Here is an 18,959-nt window from a genome sequence, read left to right on the forward strand (position 1 = left end):
GAATAACTATCCTAAACTTTGACTGAAAAAAATACCACTAATATCTGTATTGGCACATACATTTACATAATCCATAACATAGATGTCTACCTCAATGCAGTGTAAAGCCACATAATATTGTGGTCCAGATTCTGTCATGCTCTCTTATGTTGTGCACCCCTTACGACAGTGCTTCGCAACATGCTTAACAGGTCTCGTTATGAACAAGTTACATTAAGCAAGGGAGGCAGACTCTAGCCCTGCAGTTTTGGAACAATTACCCCACAATTCCTACCTAACCACAGCTGGCAACACTGAATCTTGGTAAAATGGAGCTTGAGTTACCAGGGAATTCAGTACAATACATGAAAAATTTTTAAGCAGGCATAAGGGTCAACTTACTGGTTCTCCCATTGGTCCCCTGTCTCCTGTGGTTCCGGGAGGCCCAAGCAAACCCTGGAAGATTAAAATAAAATAAAAAAATCATTGGAAACAAGCTGTTTCATATTCTGTGAAAAGCCACTTCCTCTCTTATTTCTGCTGACTCAATAACTTGCTCAGAAACACCCAAGAAATACGTGCAGCTTTTTCTTCTGGATGACATGCATTGCCACATCACTAGCTCCTGTGGCAGGTGAGGGAGCCCTGAAAAATCCTTCCTCAGTGTCTTTTACGTAGGGATTGATCTTAGCTGACCCACCATTTACCAGTTCCTCATCATTCTCCTTAGACTCATGTGCTGCTTTTGTGCACAAACTGGGCCTAAACACAACGTTATGAGTGTCCTGCCCTACAAACTCTATTTGAGATGGTCAGTAAGGCTCACAGACCACTTTTCTTTCTGCTCAACCTGGCTCATAGAATATGTCTCATACTCTCTTCTAGAAACTGTAGCTGAGGGAGTAATAGAGCAGTATCTTGTACTTTGCAATAAATGTACTAATTCCCATCATTTCAACCTAATGTGGTTTTGATTCATTCATTTCTGTATACATAAATACATCTAAAAGTCCTAGTGAATGAACAGGAAATGAAAATCCATTGTGTCAAAGATGAGAGGCAACAAGCTCCTAAATCTGAGCAGAAGAGGTAAGAGAAGTACAGTGACAACCAACATTTTGAGTCTCAATTTACTGCTTTGTTTCTGCTTTTCTGCTTCCTTCCTTATGGAAAATCCAATACAATTTGGACTGACTAGTAACCTTCTTTGTAAAAGAAAGCCTTAGATAGAACATGTTAGATTTCCATTGAAAGAAGCCCTAAAAGGAGGAATTTTCTTCTATACAGGTGGCATACATTTTACACATTTTTCTACATTTGTCCCAACATTGATAGTACACATCTACTCTAAAATCTATCAAAGAATTAATTTTCTATGTCAGAATGACTTTCTCCCTTAAAACTACAATAAAACTAAAAAAACCAAAGCAACTTCTAGGACCTCCCTACTAACTAGAACAGTCATTTCTTCTGCTGCAATTTGCTGTCGTACTGTATTCTGTTTGTAGCAGACTAGACCATGTTCACACTTACTCTTCTGCCCAATTCTTTGTATGAGTAAATACAAACTGTACTGTCAGAGTTTTCCAGCTGCTCTAAAGTAGACAAATACCCTCATATCCAAGTGTGAAACAAAGCATGAGATTTTGTGGAATTTTTTTTGGAGAATTTCATACTCACAAGTACACCCTGATCTCCTCTTTCTCCTGGATTTCCAGCTTTACCCTGGTCAAAGACAAATATTGAAAGACAATGCGGGCTTCAGATAATTTCCAAACATAGCTCAGAAATTAGTAGTAACTGTGTTAAGGCTTACTACAAAGATTGGCTCTAATACTTACAATGAGCCCTGGAACTCCTTTCTTTCCTGGATCACCTCTTTCTCCCTGATAAATAACCAACAATGTGTGAATTCTATATGCATTTGCTAGATAAGCTGCATACAGTTGCTATCAGTTTAAATGCTGGGTAACTGCAGAAAGTGCAGATTCAGGCTTAGATGGGCTTGTATCATAATAAGAAAGTACCTCAAGAAGGCAGAAATTTGCAAATATCCTCCTGGATTAAATGGAACTTTATGGCTTCTGACATGCTGGGTTGTTTTTTGTTTGTTTTCTTTTCTTATCTGTTATGGTCTGTCTCAATGTTTTGTATAGTACTGAGCAATGCAAGCACTCACCTTAATGCCTTGTGTTCCTGGTTCTCCTGGAGGACCGTCTAGACCTCTTGGCCCCTGAATATTGAAAAAGTGATTTGGAATATTAATTATGCATTATTTTTGGTTATCATCAGGGAGATGCAACATAAGCTTTAGGAGAGGGGAAACATGTTTTGTTAGAATGAAAACCAATTTTCATTGTATGTTAAGTGTGAAATAAAGCTTCAAAGAATAAAATAAGTTTCTGATTTGCTGAAATACAGATTTAAGAAGAAAGATTTTTTGAAAAATATGTAAACAAAATACAAAACGTTCAGGGTCTCTGTTGGAGCCAGCTTGCAGGCTGATATTTTCTGCTCTCTTTTCGATCCACTTTATATGCATGCAACAGACACATATTTAGAAGAATTTAGATGAGCACTGGTTATATGGAGTGCTTGCTTTTGAGCATATTATAAGCTGTATATGCAAGAATCCAGCTTGCTAGTAAGACTCCAAAACAGGTAAAGTTCTTTGATTAGTAAACCAGTTTGAGGCAAGATTAAAAGCAATTTATAATCTTGCATAGTGAACTGATCTATTGTAAGACTAAAATGTCTCTTGTAAGACTAAAATCTCTCTTGTAAATTGACTTTTTATAACCACTAGACAAACAAAGATAACCTGTTATATTATTGTATTACAATATAGCAAATATTTATTGCCAAAACATTCGGAAATGATTATTTAAGATTGGAAATCTAAATGCATTAGTTTACAAGCAAATGAAAATCCTTAAAATAGATCATGAGCAAAATGGAAAAGAGTATTTTATCCATGCTGACTTGGGAGGTTATTTCCATAATTCTAAACACCATGACTGTTCGGCTACGGAAAATAAAATTAAAACCAGTTAATAACAACCTGAAACCAATGACCACTTTAAAGCCAGAGCTAGGTAAGTATGAAGACGGAGCCAGGCTCTTTTACAGCAGTATGCAGTGGGAGGATGAGACACAACAGCTTTCCTGGTGGCATCTGGGCTGGGCTGGCATCAGAGGAAACTCGTACACTGCTATGGCAGTGCCTAGAGAAAAACAATCTGCATTTTCAGAGTGCATTTCTGAGTTATAGAGAACCTTACATCTGGGGTGACGGTTTATAGTGCAGGGCATGCAATCATGACTGATTTTCAGAGCGTTGTAAGATTACTTTCCCCTCAAAAATGTCTGTGACTTCCATGTCCATCTTGAATGTTTTGAGACAAAACATAGCAGAACTCTGTTCTCTCTGACTTGGATTTACTGATGCACATCAAAACCTCTGTCTGAACAGATGGTGAGCACCCACCTGCTTCTCTCTAGAACTAGTGAAAATGTCTGACTGGTAATTCAGGAACAGTGTGTATCCAGAATCATTTAGGCTTTCCTCCTGAAACGGAAATCTCTCAAGAAAAGGCCTTTCATGTGAGCTGATATACAGTTACAACCCATGGCAGAGCCAGAAATAACCCAGATGAAGCTTATCTGTCAGCATTTCAGCACTGCTGCTTCTGGCCAGCATGAGGGAACACACAGAAACCATAGGAAAAGGAAAATGAACAGGCAGGGAAAGCTGTCTGAATACTTTTGATACCTTGGTAGTTTGGGACAGCTTTTGTGAGGCAATCCCTGGGTTAGCCTGGCCAGCTTTCTTGTTTTGGTCTAAGCCAGGACTGAGTATTTACAGGCATTTTTTTAAGGTAGAGGAGAAAAGAGGCTACAGAAGACGACACTCTGGGTTGCTGCATGGCTCTCAGTGAGAAAGATCCCAAACCAAAGGATACTGAAATCTGTGGAAAAAAACTCCTCATGACTTCAATGCACTCGGAGATCAGAACCAAAACATTAATGGTGTTTTCAAGGGTGATAGAGGCCTTTATAAGAACATCAAGACTCAGCCTCACATTAAGATTATGTAACTGTGTAAGCTCAATTGTTGAACTGTTATATAGCATAATTTAAAAGAAAGCTAAACATCTTGATCAAATTAATGTCAGGTTACTGCTCTGCAATTCTTCTGTAACTGCTATCTATAATGCACACAAAATGGGTTGCAATGAAAAATCAAGGCAGAGTAAGCAGGTTTAGAGTCCTGTAATGTGATAGTCCTTTCAGGTGAAATGTCTCAAAGAATGGGAGGAGGAGGGACACAAGGAAACTTTGAGATGGAGTGAGGACAGGTCATTAAGTTAGAGGGTAGAAGGGGAGAGAAGCTCACAGAAGAGCTGCAGAGGAATCACCTAGGGCAACATACGAAGGGGGAAATTGAGAGTGTTAAGCTGAGCAATTGCAGGATAGTTTTAGTGCTTCTCAGACTTTTTAGATACATGACCTGTCACTTGTCTTTGCGCATACTCCACAGGGCTGATCAGGGGATAGAATCTCAAGATGAAATATTCAAGGAGGAAAAAGGACACATTTTGATTGTACAGATTTGTGTAATAAAGAAATTTCTTTCTAAATTTTATCTTCTATCATTAATTATACTAACAGATAAATTCTTTGAACACTTGTGACTTCCTTTTAATCATAAAGGGGGTCATAGCCCATAGTTTGAGAAATGGCCCTGTCAGGAGACTGCACAGGATTCTCAGTCTGTGTTATGCGTGTAACACACCAAAACCTTTCTGCTAGTCACACAGATCTCCACTTCAGTGGAGTTCGCATCAACAGCCCAATCATTAGGAAGAGAATGACAAATGATTTGATCACTAATAGTCAAGTGAAAAGGCCTACCATTCAAAACACCACCTTCCTACTATATAATTTTGAATCGAAACCAAAGTAACAGAAACCAACATGATGCTCAGCTTCTGGCTCTGGGCCATGCCTGCCTTTAGCCTACCTTTAGCCAGCCACAGAACAGAGTGCAGAAATCCAAGGGAAAGGCAATTTAGTATTCTAAGAAAAGCACACCATAACATTCCTATAAATAATATGGTGTGACTCATTATTGGCACAGATTAATTGGATCTGTATCATTTCCTACTATAGCTAGTGCAGAATGAGAGATACACACGATTTGCCTGCTGTTATTTAATTTAGGTTGCAACAGAGCTGAGGAGTAAGGCTGCCAAACAATTGCTACTACTTTTTTCTTTGGCATGGGTTCAGCTTTGTTTCTAAAATGGAACATATTACATTGAAAACTCTAGGACGATAAGCTGAGAAAAAGTTCATCTAAGAAGGCAAGAAGCACCAATTAACTCTTTGTGTTCTTTCTCATCCTGCCTCCTAAATATAAGAGTGAAAATAACATAGACACACTATGTAGCTACTTCTCTTTTTTGGTGGTTGACATGGACGAACATTAGAAAATTACATCAATTTTAGTCTCACTTCCTTTGAACAATTAAGACAGATAAACACACTCAGCTATTGATGTATCATAAAGCACACTGGCCACTTGTTTCACATAACCCTGCAGCAAACACATTTTTCTAGGTCCCATATTCCCTGCTGCGAGCAGTACGAAAGATATCACTCATTAAAACTGAGCGCTGATGTCCTTAGGTAGCTGAGGTTCTTCATGCCAGTACAGACATAACTGAAGCAGAGATAACCCTACTGGCTGCTACAGACATAAGCTGCTGCTGTCTGACCCCAACTTTACAGCACTTCACTATGTCATTTATCTGCATTTTTGAAACTGAATTTCATGAGCTGCATTCCAGGAAAGTACGAGAAGAAAAATTACTGCTTTTTAGCTTTAAATCACCAAATATCAGCCTGAAGAATACTAACTGCTAAGAGTCTTAGCAGCTATTAAGAATTTTGCTTAGGTCTCACTCATTAAACGAATCTAATGATATAGGACATCTTCCTCTCAAATTAAAAGCTACAGTTGTATTAGTCAGAGGTTATGGTATGAACTAAAAGCAGAACCAGTCTCTGACATTGTGGTTTTCTTCTCCATACATTAGCAGACAAGTACAACAACAACAACAACAACAACAACAATGGCTTCATGGCTGCCTACACTGCTACCAGCATGTCTTCCAGACTAATGTATTTCTTCCTTCTGGTCATGGAGAGAAATCCCTTTTCTTAGATACAGATATTCCCACCCCCCAGACTGTCATTCTGCCATTGAAGTATCTACAAAGTGGGGTTCTCCCTCCGTGTTTTCATGAGACTAACACTAAAAAATAAAGTGTGGGTCACAAAAGGACCAACTTTCCACATGATTCCAGCTGAAGTGCATCAAGTCTTGAGCGTGAGCTGAGGAAGCTCTGTACTAGCACTATGCTCAGTGGCATACTCCCCAAATCCCCTGACAAGGAGATACTCCATAGACTCCTAGACAGCCTGCCTCCAGCTGGCCAGAATTCTCAGGTGTACCGGAGACTGAGCAGCTGGATACTCTCAGGCAGAAGTAGGCTGCTGGGTAACCTTGGATGTGAACCAGTTGCTGAAAGGTCCAGAATTTATGAGATGAAGGAACCCTACTCTGTGACAGTGCAGAAGTAGAAGGTCAGTGCTCCTAAGACTTCCTGCAGATTCCAGCTGTGAGGACGGGATACACTTTTCAGTACACAAACGGGGAATTTCCATATGCTTCTATTTAACTTCTGTATGTGACTGTGGTATGCATTTTTCCGAGGCCTGCCACACAGAGCTCAGGGTTTTGACACTGCTCTTTCTGAATCCAGTGATGACAAACCCCAGGTTGCAGGGGCCCCCAGATATTTTCCTTATGTGAGATTCCACTTTGGGTCTGATATTTTGATCTTGAGAGCAGACAAAATTCTCAGTGGCTTCAGTGGGAGTTTGTTCGCAGAGCCTGAAGACCTGGGTCCACTCTGAGACCCCCTTCCGTGAAGCATTCCCAGTCATGCTGGGTGGAGGCAAAGGCATAAACCACAGCTCCAAACTGGGACTTCCACAGAGCTTGAGACGTTTGGGATTTATTTTGAGTGATCTTTAATTATAACCAATGTACTCCATGATGTGCTGCCAAAATCATAGAGACAGACTTCCCTCAAAGATTCCTGTCTCAGTTGGCAGAAGATGTGACACTCCTTAAATAAGAACTATCTTCTACCTTCAAAATAGAATCTAAAGTAAAATAAGTCATTCCCCAGAAAAACAATCACCAGGTAGCAGATACTGCTGGGAGGGAGGAGACCCTGCAGGTGAGGTCTCACATTCATGTCAGTAGCTTGGCTCTGACTCCAGCTCTGGTGATGTTGGCAGACGGACTTGCCAGGAGGGAAGGATCAGAGAAGGAGTTTAGAGGGGAATGCTATGTCCAGAGGAATTAAAATGTACAGCCTACAGCAGTTCAGTACCAATCGCAGAGACAACTATTTACACCAAATTACTTTTGGGCTAGCCTTCTAACTCACTGCATCCCATAGGCCACCAGTCAAACTGAAACTCTGGTGTACCAATAAGGCCCAAAGGATTTTCCTTTTTAGACGAAGCTCAAACATCAGCATTTTACAGTGAAAATGACTGCATATGTGTACTCATCTGATGCCACTGGCTTGTGTGTCCTGATTCAGCATAACACTTCAGCATGTATTTCACTTTCAGATATGCTCCTACCGAAATCAGAGAGGTAAGGCACCCATTTGTTTCATTGAATCAGGCCACTGAAGCCAAAGTGGTGCCAAGCTGCTACTTCTTTTCAGCCTCACAATTGCTTTGCATTTCTGTTTTGATTTACATTTTCAAACCTGCCTGCGAAGCAAAAAGGATATTTTTCCCTTTGCTCCTCTAAACCAAAGCAAAGATTCACACTCCTGTCAGAAGGCTGCCTTAGTTACTAACGTAGGGGTCCCAGGAGCCCCTAGAGCCTCTCTCCACTGAACACATTTGCATAAGCACCTTTGGAACACTTCAGGAGCTACTTCTCTGCTAGCTGATGCCTGGGGTTGGATGCTCCTGCTTACATCAACTCTTGGTAATTCACTGTGCTTATCAGCAGGGGTGGATTCACGCCCTCTGCAGCTAATTAAGGTTTCTCTTTGAATTTTGTTAGATATGTTGCATAAACAAATATATCTGCATTTCAGTTTTGCCTGACAAACAGGTCTCAATAAACTCATTTTTCTGGGCACTGATAGATTATGTATGTGTGGCATATTCAGTTCAGAAAATAAGCAGGTGACCTGTGAGGTGTGGGAAGCATTTGCTATTTCTGCAGGTAAAACTATCAAATTTTACAGATAATTCATTATTAAATTAAAATGTCTATTACTAAATTAGCAAATTAATTCCCCAGAAAGAGATTTTTACTAATATGTCCTTTTAAATAGGCTTTTAAAAAACACATCTATTGTAAGGGAAAAATGAAGACTATTTTCAGAAGACCATACAGATTCTCTCTGATGATGGTGGGTATGTCCTTTTCCATGAGCTGCTGTCCTGGTTTCAGCTGGGATGTAGTTAGCTGTCTTCCTAGTAGCTGGTACAGTGCTATGTTTTGAGTTCAGTATGTGAAGAATGTTGATAACACTGATGTTTTCAGTTGTTGCTCAGTAGTGTTTAGACTACAGTCAAGGATTTTTCAGCTTCTCATGCCCAGCCAGGGCACCTGACCCAAACCGGCCAACAGTGTATTCCATACCATGGGACGTCCCATCTAGTTTAGGAACTGGGAAGTGGGGGGGGGCAGGGATTCGCCGCTTGGGGACTGGCTGGGTGTCGGTTGGCGGGTGGTGAGCGATTGCCCTGCGCATCATTTGTACATTTCAATCCTTTTATTACTACTGTTGTCATTTTATTAGTGTTATCATTATCATTATTAGTCTCTTCTTTTCTGTTCTATTAAATCGTTCTTATCTCAACCCAGGAGTTTTACTTCTTTTCCTGATTTTCTCCCCCATCCCACTGGATGGGGGGGGAGTGAGTGAGCAGCTGCGTGGTGCTTAGTTGCTGGCTGGGGTTAAACCACGACAGCTGCTGAGATAAATTCCTTAATCCTGAAACCCAGACTCAGACAAATCTACTGATCGGTACTTCAGACAAGCAAGCACAAGAAGTTGTAAGTGTATGTAGATAGATGGTCAAATCTGCTTCACCCATTTAAGGAAACTGAAGTCTGGGATAAATTATATTCTCTGTCTGAAAGTAAACAACAACAACAAAAAACAACCCAAACACTTGACATTGCCAGCTGGAAACCTCTCTAATACAGGGTAAGCCAGAACAACTATTGCAGACTTTTAACAGAAATTATACATTTCATATGCTACATTTCACAAATTGTTCCTACAAACTGCACCATGAACAAAGAAGTAAATTAAAACAGATTTCTTCTGAAGGAGGAGGAAACCATACTGCAGAAGGAAGACTCATTTGAAACATGTGAAGTTTGTCTTATGAATAATCCTGTAGTGTACTGCGAAGTTGCTAAGCATTGTATACTTTGAATATCTAGAATATTAAAAATATTGTACATTTCAAAATATTGCATATTTAAAATAGAATGAATATTCAAAATATGGTTTCAAATATTCAATATATTAATATTCAAATATATAATATATTCAGATATATTGTTTTGAATATACTGAAAATATAACTCTTTACCCAATCTCTTACTTAGTTTAGCAATCATGAAAAAGTAACATAGAAGAATATATAGTTAATAAATTTTGTATTACAAAGTTTGCTAATCACAATATTTTCTAATGTAAAATCTTACTTAAAATGCAATGTGCGCTTCTCAAGTATCTATCTTTAACTGGAGTAAAACCTCCAGATCTTAGAACTTTTCAAATTTTACCATGTGTTTTCTTAGAAAATATATATATCGCAGTAACAAAGGGGGGATGAAATGAAGGAAGCCTATAATTGTATTTTGCTGTAGCAACAAATGTTTCTGCTTCCTATGACAGAAAGAAACCAACAAAATGATCTCACTGACAAGGATTCAGGGACTTTATCAGGAATGAGTGGTAAGCACTGCCCAATGCTAACACCACCTCTGAAGACACACTGGTCCAACCACTGGTATGAGTTGTACAAGTCTCATAGGAAGCATGGATCTGCTGTCAAACTGTTAAGTGAGACTGATGTTAGAAGGGTGCATCTTCACTTCTATTCTCGACAGGCTCCATAAATCCAGTGAGAATACGCTTGCTCATGCTGCAACCAAACCCACCCGTCTATACTACGAAGTGGCAGCGCTTCCTGCATGCACCTTGAGCTCAGACTGCAAAAACTTGACCAAAAAGACTCCAGACAGGAAGTGCAAGTGACTGGTGGGGTTTATGAAGGAAAGTGTTTATGAAAACCATGTAGCCAACCATCCCCAGGTAACAAAATGCAATACTTTCACTGATACTGATTTTATGCATTGTGATCAAATGCTCATACAAATTGATGTGGACAGATTCCCTCTTCACTTATGTGGGCTTTGGATTACTGTTTTGTATACAGTGAAAAAATGGTTCCCATTTCCCTGATAAAAATGCATGAAATGGAAATGATAATCTAATCAGAGGTTTGGGATTCTAGCATATACTATCTTCGGACTTTGCTTCTTCCTCTCTCAGAACTACATTTGGGTGATTTTGACATGCAGGTAAAGAAAATAGTCCCTAAACCACTGAAACAGTCCAATGGTAGTTATAAATGCCAATGTTTGCATATTTATGTATACAGAAAATAAGGCCAGTGATCATTTTGGTTCTGGTCCTGCTCTCAGCTGAAATCAATGGCAAACCCCCATTTAACTATAATGTGGGGAGAAATGAAGATTCATATCATTTCCTACATGGAAATACAAGTATCATCTGTCTGATTTCAGTACAAATGGCTTGAGTCCAGAGTTCAAAGGAAGCAATTGTACGTGGGTTACTCATCAGATTCATATGGGCAACGCACCACTCTCTGCTCTAAGTAACATGAAACAGCAATATTACTTACTCTCCTTCCCTTAGGTCCCTGTGGCCCTGGTGGTCCTCTTGTCCCTGAAGGTCCCTACATGTCAAATAAACTTATTATTCATTGTCTTCTATACCAGATTTCTGAAAATTACAAGGCTTGTGCACACTGAGCAATAGTCAATGCAACCAATACAAATCAATCACTGTAACTCATAGTTCAAATTCAATTAATTGTGTTAGTACAATTTATCTAGAAAAGTCTAAATAAGAGACTCCATGTAACTTTATTCTGAATAAGAAATCATGATGTGACTGTTGGATAAATTACTTCTGTCCAACAGCCCAAAATTGCTGAAGGATACTTGTATTTCAGCAACACTGTGTTAAGAAACCCAATAATTTCTGATAGAAGATTCAATTTTAGTCTGTACTGAAGACCCACAGTATCCAAATTATAACACAATTATACTCAGCAAATTAGAATATAATTATTTGTGATTAACAGTAAAACTAAACAAATAATGAATATATTTAAATTATATTAGGCATCAATGAATTAAAAATAAAATTGTTATGCAATTATAAACCATGCTTAAAAAATTCTATTCCCCTACTTGTCTCAACTGAGTGCTTTTTAAATGGGTGAGTAAGTGACATAATTAGTTTTCCTGTCTCTCATGGATCATACTGGTAAACAGCAGGTGAACAGACTTTGTGTCTGGATGGGTAAATTTTCATGACAGTTTTACAGACTGAAGTACAAATTAGAAACCATTCCTGGCTTCCGCAGAGTAAAAAGTCAATTTGAAAATGGTACATTTTATGTCAAACCAAAGCACCACTCTATACCTACAGGTAATCCTTCTGGCCCCACAGGTCCAGGGCCTCCTGGAGGTCCTGGGTAGCCCTAGAATTGAAAGAGATGTAGAAAAGACAGAACAGTTTTATCAAAATTGTTACTGTAACAATAATAATAAATCCAGTTACTTACCTGAAAAATTGGAGGCAAGTTTATTAATAAAATGTTTAATCTTGCAAAATTTAGTCCCAAAATTTTGTTTAGAAAACAGATATTTGTTTGGATGTACCACAATAATCATTAAAGCAACCTAAGAAGTTTTCCCACACAGAGGCACTCGCTGACAGGGATGTACTGGAACAAAAGCTTCTGAGTTCTAAATGAGTTTCAAAATCCTCACATCAGGGCTGTGACAGTGGAAAAAGAAAGTGGATACATCCTGGTGTGGGCAGAACTGGCCAAGACAAAATGCCAAGAACAGCTCTTGTCTGAGGGCTATGATGACTTACTACTGCGAAGGGCTCTCACTGCTATGACTTATGAGGATTTACCTATGGCAATATGCATTACTAATAGTTAAAAAAAGTAGTTGGCAAGATTGGATCCTATATTAATAAATCTTACTTTATTAATTTCACCAGTAAGATTTTTTCTTGCATCAAAAGCAGCTGGTTGAAGGTAAATCTAAATTAGAGAGATTTAATGAAGCACAGAATGCTTCAAAAATTATTGTCTTGTGCTGCATGGATCATTAAGTTGGTCTGCAGTCTGAGGGTACTTGGTCTCTTCCTTGTCAATGGATGGCCAAGGAGTAATTACTGCAAATATTCAATATTAATGTCCATTTCCATCACAAGAACATTCCCCATCACACCACACTCAGGCCCAAATCTGCAGCCTCTATGTAAGGCCGCTGAGATTTCATCACTGCCTACGACATTAGTGTCAGATGATGTAGGACACAGCATGCAGTACATGGCTTATCAGCACCCTGTCATCTCCTTATAAACAGTTAAGTCTGTAAGTGTTCTCTATACATTCTGGAGCCATCACAGTACTCACTAGCAAACACACAATCAAACCCTAACCACTTTTGCTGGAGAACTTCAACAGGAATGTGACAACAGGCACATGTGTATAGTTTTTTACTTCTGTGCCCCAACAACCTACCTAACATGACAGGGGCCTCTGGATTGCCCAATGCTGCACGAAATGCTGCATCCTGATTTAGGACAAATGGTATTGTCACAAAGCCAGTCCTCCCACAAGAGTGGCACCCAGGGGCTGTTTGGGTATTGCTGTGCAGTAGAATTAGAGGTGATGATAGTTACCAGTCTATTAGAATAACCTGTGTTACCCCAGTCTACACAGGAGATCATTATTTTACTTTCCCTCCTTTATTTATCTCTCCTTTCAATTAATTATTTTTTTTTTTTTTTTATGCAAGGCTGCTTAGAGCCCTTTTTCAAAAATGCAGTTGCTCTGCTGCTTCATTCAGCGGATCACTTTGCAATGTCACTTCCACAGAGGGGTTAAAGCTGCTAAATGAAACTTCTTAGGAACAACGCATCATAAATACTACTCTTTTCCATAAGGCCTGCACAGTCAGAAGGGTGAGAATTCATTACTGTTTTGGAAAGTAAAGTGCCTTTGTAAGTAACATAATTATGGATTCTACATTACTTGTGACTCACCATGACACCTTTCTCTCCAGGAGGACCTACTGGTCCTGGACTGCCTCGCTCTCCCTTTAACATAAAATTAAAAAAGAAAATAATGGTGAGTGCTCTTTCCCTGACTCGTTTCATATCCACTGAGCCAGGCATATCTGGCCAACAAAGCCAACCTGCAATATTAATACCACAGCAATCCACGAGGTCTTTTGTGACGGTTGTAGCCCATAGTCTACAAGAGATCTGGTTGCTAAAGGGAACCACTTTTTGCAGTGCATACCACCACTGGTTCAGGGACCGCCCTTCAGAAACAGTGCAAAGACCTTTTTTCACTTTTGTGGAATTTCTGCATTCCTTCCTCCTACAAGCCCACTCATATTTTGAAACAATGATAAAACTTAGTTTTTCTGTCTTCCCTTCTCCTAGAAGACTGAAGAAGAGATTTGGTACTACATCAGTCTGCAAACTGCAGCTAGCACATCCATTTTCTCTCTGTTCGGTGCATCACACTTATAGTTACATTCTTTAATACATAAAATTCACCACAGCAAACAAAAAAGAAAATTTTGTTCCTCTCTCCCTCATTCTTCAGTATGTGTTCGAAAAGCACAGATCTAAAAGCAAGGCCAGCCCCTCAGCAGCTGCAGAAGCAACTGGAGTAGGGGAAGTAGGAAGGGTCTCTTTCTTGTCTTGCATACTTTTTCACCTTTTATTCATATAACATCCAGCCCAAACATCAGGCTTGGCTGTAGATTGTTCCCATATAAAGACTCTTTTATTGCAGATAGTACATGTGACATAGTGATAATACTCTATTTTATGTTGCGTACTGTAAAGACACATTTCTTTAAAATAATTATGCTGGAAGTATGTTTGTCATTTAAATCCACATAGCATGTTTATGTTGTACTTTATCCATAAAAGAGGAAGACAATAAATTCCACAGAAAAAGCATAGCAATGACAACAATTATTGTACCATGAAGAAGCTTACTTCCATTTGCTGATGATAGATTAATTAGTTTTTTACTGCCTTTTCCCTCCCAGCTAAACTAGGAGCAGTACCCCAAGGTAATCCTTGTTGGGCCAAGTGTACAAAAATCTTTTGACACTGAATTCTAAGATGATAGTATGATTAAAACCATATGAGACTTGTCTAAATTTCAGTTTTAACAAGCAGTGCTTTCCATTGATGTATTTCCTTTCATAGATTATATAAATTATAATCAGATTTTCATGGAAGTTCTAATACATTATTAAGACTTTCTCAATAAAATATCTAAATAGCAGCCACCAGTCTAGGTGAAATAATTCAGCCCTGCAGGGAAGAAATACAAATGGTGCTAGATCATTCTGACAAACAATTATGCTTTTATTATAATTGAAGCTGACATGCAGTCCAGTAATAGTTTCCTGTTTTTCAGTTTTAAAATACTTCACCTAAATAAAACCATGTCAAATATGCTTAAGCTATTTATACTGTTCTAGTCACATTAAGTCTGCCAAACTTTGCTTTCATAAACACAACTGTTACGGCACAGCGGACAAAACTAACAATGTTGTCTTCTTTACTCAGTTAATGTGTACAGCCAACTTTTACCTTTCTACTTCTGTCTTCATTACACAGCAGTGCAAAACCAGTGACTACTGCATAAAATGAGTATAATTTATGCCTGTTTCTGTGAATCAATAGCAGTGGATAGTAAAGTAAGTGCTATAATATGAACAAGATATCAAATCTATCAGCTCTAAATTAATTGCCAAGTAAAATCAAGGATACCAGTTGCCTATCTCAAATAACAGCATTTGGATTACCGTTTATTACATCCCTGTGCTCTGAAATAGCTACAGGAATATTAGCTTTGTCAGTAGTCAGTAAATGATCTCTAACCGATATTTCATCACCCCAATGGTTTTCAGAGCTGATTTTTGCTGCTGAGTAGTCAGATACATTGTTGTACCTTTTCACCAAGGTTTCCAGACGGCCCAGTTTCTCCAGGTAAGCCAGCTGATCCCTGTACAAAAGAGTAAACAGACTTTTATTAGTGCAATGTCTATACTACTTAATGGTTGGCAGCTCCCCAGCAACCGAGCACAGCACACTTCATCCCAGAGAACCACTGGTCTGTTTGTGTAAGTGCTCCTGTGGGGAAGTGAGGACTGCACAAGCTAACCTAGCTTCCAATCCATGCAGGAGGATCGCTGCACCTGGACACACCAACAGTAAATGGCTACTGCTAGAAAACAAATTACATTAATTTAATCATCATACTGTGCTACCACCTAAGATCTGCCACTGAGCTCAGTCTTGCAGTACTAGAAGCTTTACAAACATACAATTAAAGGTGATAATTGCTCTCCTAGCACTTCAGTCTGACCACAAATTTCAAAGGGAATAAATTCAGTGGAACAAAGTAAAAGCCAGTCAAAATAAAAATTATACTCGATCAGGTGTTGTCAGAATTTTCCCTTCAAGAGTTGTAGCCTCAAATGCCTTTGAAGTCAGTCAGAGTTTCAGTCCTTTGAAAATGAAATCACTCTCTCCTGAGGCTCTCCCACAAACTTCCACTGGATAGAACAAGTACCACCATATGGGATGGGAAACATGAGACAAAGTACTTCTTAAAAGTTTATTCCCAGTGCTTGAAATACCCCCTTTATTATGAAACTAAAAGAAAAATTATTATTGCGCAAGGTCCTGATTGAGAAAAGTGTGTCACAGTAAGCTTGAAGAAAAAGCCATAGATGCCCAGAGTACATCACATGACTGCTCATAAAAGATAGCAGAAATGTGGAAGTTCCTAGTAGCAATGTAATACACAACTGTACCAGGTCTTTAACTCTTTAAAAAGCAAAAATTATTTGCACTTTAACAAGTGCAAATAAAATGGCAATTCACACATTGGCATTGCTGTCTCCATACGTATAGGAATGTACTAGCTTAAGTAGCAGTACACTGGCACTTAAGTGAAAATTTTTTTTAAGTATTACTTCTGAGCTCACTAGACTGCTCACATTCCTTTCAAGAGCCTAGTAGTAGTTTATTCCATACAAATAATTTCATAGCAGAAAGACAACATTCCAGACTCAGATCTCTGCCTTTTGAAAAAAAAAAAAAAAAAGATTTTTTTGGTAGGTTTTACCTGTATAATTTCAATACAGTTCAGTCTCAAGTACTTTAACATAACAGGTGCAAAGTAACTAAGGTTTTATGATTGCTTCTTATTTTCATGGACTGCTAGCTACTCTGGAAATCTCACCGTTTAAATATATTGCAATGAGCCACTGATACAGCTGCCTTTGAGGCTGACAATACCGGCACAAACTACTTTCTGGAAGGGGCTAAAGAGATAAGCAGGCATCTCTCTGGATGGTGGACTGATGTATTATGTGTGAGAACTTGTGTATTATATGTCAGAACTGATTTGTCCTGGTGATACTGGCACTAAGGTGGATGCCTAGACGTCACTGGCAGGAATGAAGGACTTGTGTGACGAACTCTGAGAATGAGAGCTACCACTGGTACCAGTCATGGCCAACAGTGAGCCTCAGTACCAGGCAGAAAACTGAGACAAATCATTACTCTGTACTCTTGCTCATCAAGATAAGGGGTGTGGAGGTACGGTTTCAAAAGGCTGAAGACTAATCACTTTGATGCTCTTATTCCAGAAAGGACTGAAGACATAATCAGAGCCAAGATGTAACTCAGACCTATTCTCCTTCCACAGAGACACTCCTGATCTCCCAGCCAATGCCACACTATTTACAGGACTGAAGACACTGATTAGAAAGATGGGTAGCTGTTCCTTGCCCCAGCAGTGAACCATTTACTATACAGCCTCTGATCAAGTTCCCTGATGAAGTCCCCTTTTCAATTCAAAAGTATTGCCTTTCTGATTCAGTTGCTCTGGTCTGAAAGGGAAGGAATGACGAGGAAGCAGTGACTGTGAATGTGCTGTTGTATTACCCAGCACATCAGGACTAGCCTACAACACCTTCCAGAGCGAGGACGAAAGCTGGCTATTAAATAGAAAGTTTCCTAGACACTGGCTGTTCCTCAGAAGAAAGTAGTTAAGTAAAGAAAATTTACAGTAAAACACTAAAAGGAGAAAGTGGATTTTTGTTGATATAAAAGATGGAAAAGAAACTGCATGAGTGGAAATGGATATGTATGGAAAGCAAAACAATAGTCAAGACGACAAAAAGAACTGAAGCCAGTGAAATGGTAAAGGCAATAGGGCTTCAAGAGGAATCAAGGGGAAAGTTGTTCATGATGTTAACTAAATGCTCTTCCACCCCTCCATTCAAAATAGAGGCCAAGTGTCTGAGACTGAGATAAAGGTAGGGCAGGCACGTGCAGAAGGCAAGAGAGAAAAAAGCCTTACTTAAGACTGTAATTTTGGTCCTTAAAACAATTAGTAGCATATAGTGAAGAGAAAGTGCAATCAGAGCGCTTAACATATTGTTCCATCAATACATTAGCCATAAAGTGATGTTTTCCCTATGGACTTTCTTAAAGATCACATGGCTCCTTAAATCCCAGATTTGGATTTGCTTATTATAGAGACCAGCCCCTACGACTGAATGGAAGTTTCACCTCCCTTTACTTCTTACGTAAGAGGATGAATACAGTCCAAAGCAGGTTTGTTGAGTCAGTATCTTCCAGCATCCCTTCAATCCTTTGGAGAGCAGCAGTGGATTCCAAAAATCAAATTGAATGTATTAGACAACAGAAAAGTAAAGCAAAAACCCCTGAAATGTTTTTAAAAAAATCACCACCTTATTAAAAAAAAAAGTCATAAACTTCCATTTACAAGGATTTGTGTAAAACTCTCCAGTGACAATAACAGCATTTTGGAAACCTTCTTGACAGGAACATTTTTGTGGAAAATTAATCAGAGACCAGATCTCACAACTAGCACATGCCTGAGAAAGACAAAAACATCTTGCCAGGGCACATGTTCTGTGTTAGAAACTGGATGGTAGTTGAATAATTGAAAACACATTGTACACTTATTGCAAACCCAAGTATGGAGTAATCCATTGAAAAGCTTTGTAGTAAGAAATGAATATTCAGCTGGTTCCAAACACTCCTGTGGAAGCAGTTACCTGTCAGGTTGCATGTGAACATGTTCTTCTGTGATAATTGAAAATTTTCCAATCCAACGTTATTTCATTTCGAGTTCAGCATTTTCAAACATTTTTATTAAACATTCTTTTAATAAGATGACATAAGTAAATTTAAAATACTATCTTGCCACATTATCATTTTTCTCTGAACTTTTGTTATTTCCAATTAATTTTCATTAAAATTTGTCCTGAATCTGTGCTGAATCACTTCACTCCAGATCCAGCATTCAGCAATATCATAGTCTCTGCCTGCTCATTAAGATTCCCACTTAAACATTTCTTTAAGACCCCATCAGCTTCATACTTCATGAAGGACTTTATACATTTTGGCATACTACTCAAAAAACCCCAAATGAGCCAG

The 18,959-nt window shown here is 38.8% G+C and overlaps 1 protein-coding gene across 6 annotated transcripts in view; it reads right to left on the minus strand.

The window, feature by feature from the left end:
• COL24A1 (collagen type XXIV alpha 1 chain) overlaps positions 1-18,959 on the minus strand; it is a 152,400-nt gene that overhangs the window by 40,737 nt on the left and 92,704 nt on the right. For all 6 annotated transcript variants that reach the window (XM_069789138.1, XM_069789140.1, XM_069789141.1 and 3 more), the window contains 8 exons: positions 15,430-15,483; positions 13,491-13,544; positions 11,851-11,904; positions 11,038-11,091; positions 2,159-2,212; positions 1,821-1,865; positions 1,660-1,704; positions 382-435 (listed from right to left, as the gene is read on the minus strand). In XM_069789138.1, the coding sequence (XP_069645239.1) occupies positions 382-435; positions 1,660-1,704; positions 1,821-1,865; positions 2,159-2,212; positions 11,038-11,091; positions 11,851-11,904; positions 13,491-13,544; positions 15,430-15,483 (414 nt within the window). The remainder of the gene's footprint in view (positions 1-381; positions 436-1,659; positions 1,705-1,820; positions 1,866-2,158; positions 2,213-11,037; positions 11,092-11,850; positions 11,905-13,490; positions 13,545-15,429; positions 15,484-18,959) is intronic.

Source organism: Haliaeetus albicilla, chromosome 8 (assembly GCF_947461875.1).
Source record: "Haliaeetus albicilla chromosome 8, bHalAlb1.1, whole genome shotgun sequence".
In the NCBI taxonomy this organism is placed as follows: domain Eukaryota; kingdom Metazoa; phylum Chordata; class Aves; order Accipitriformes; family Accipitridae; genus Haliaeetus; species Haliaeetus albicilla.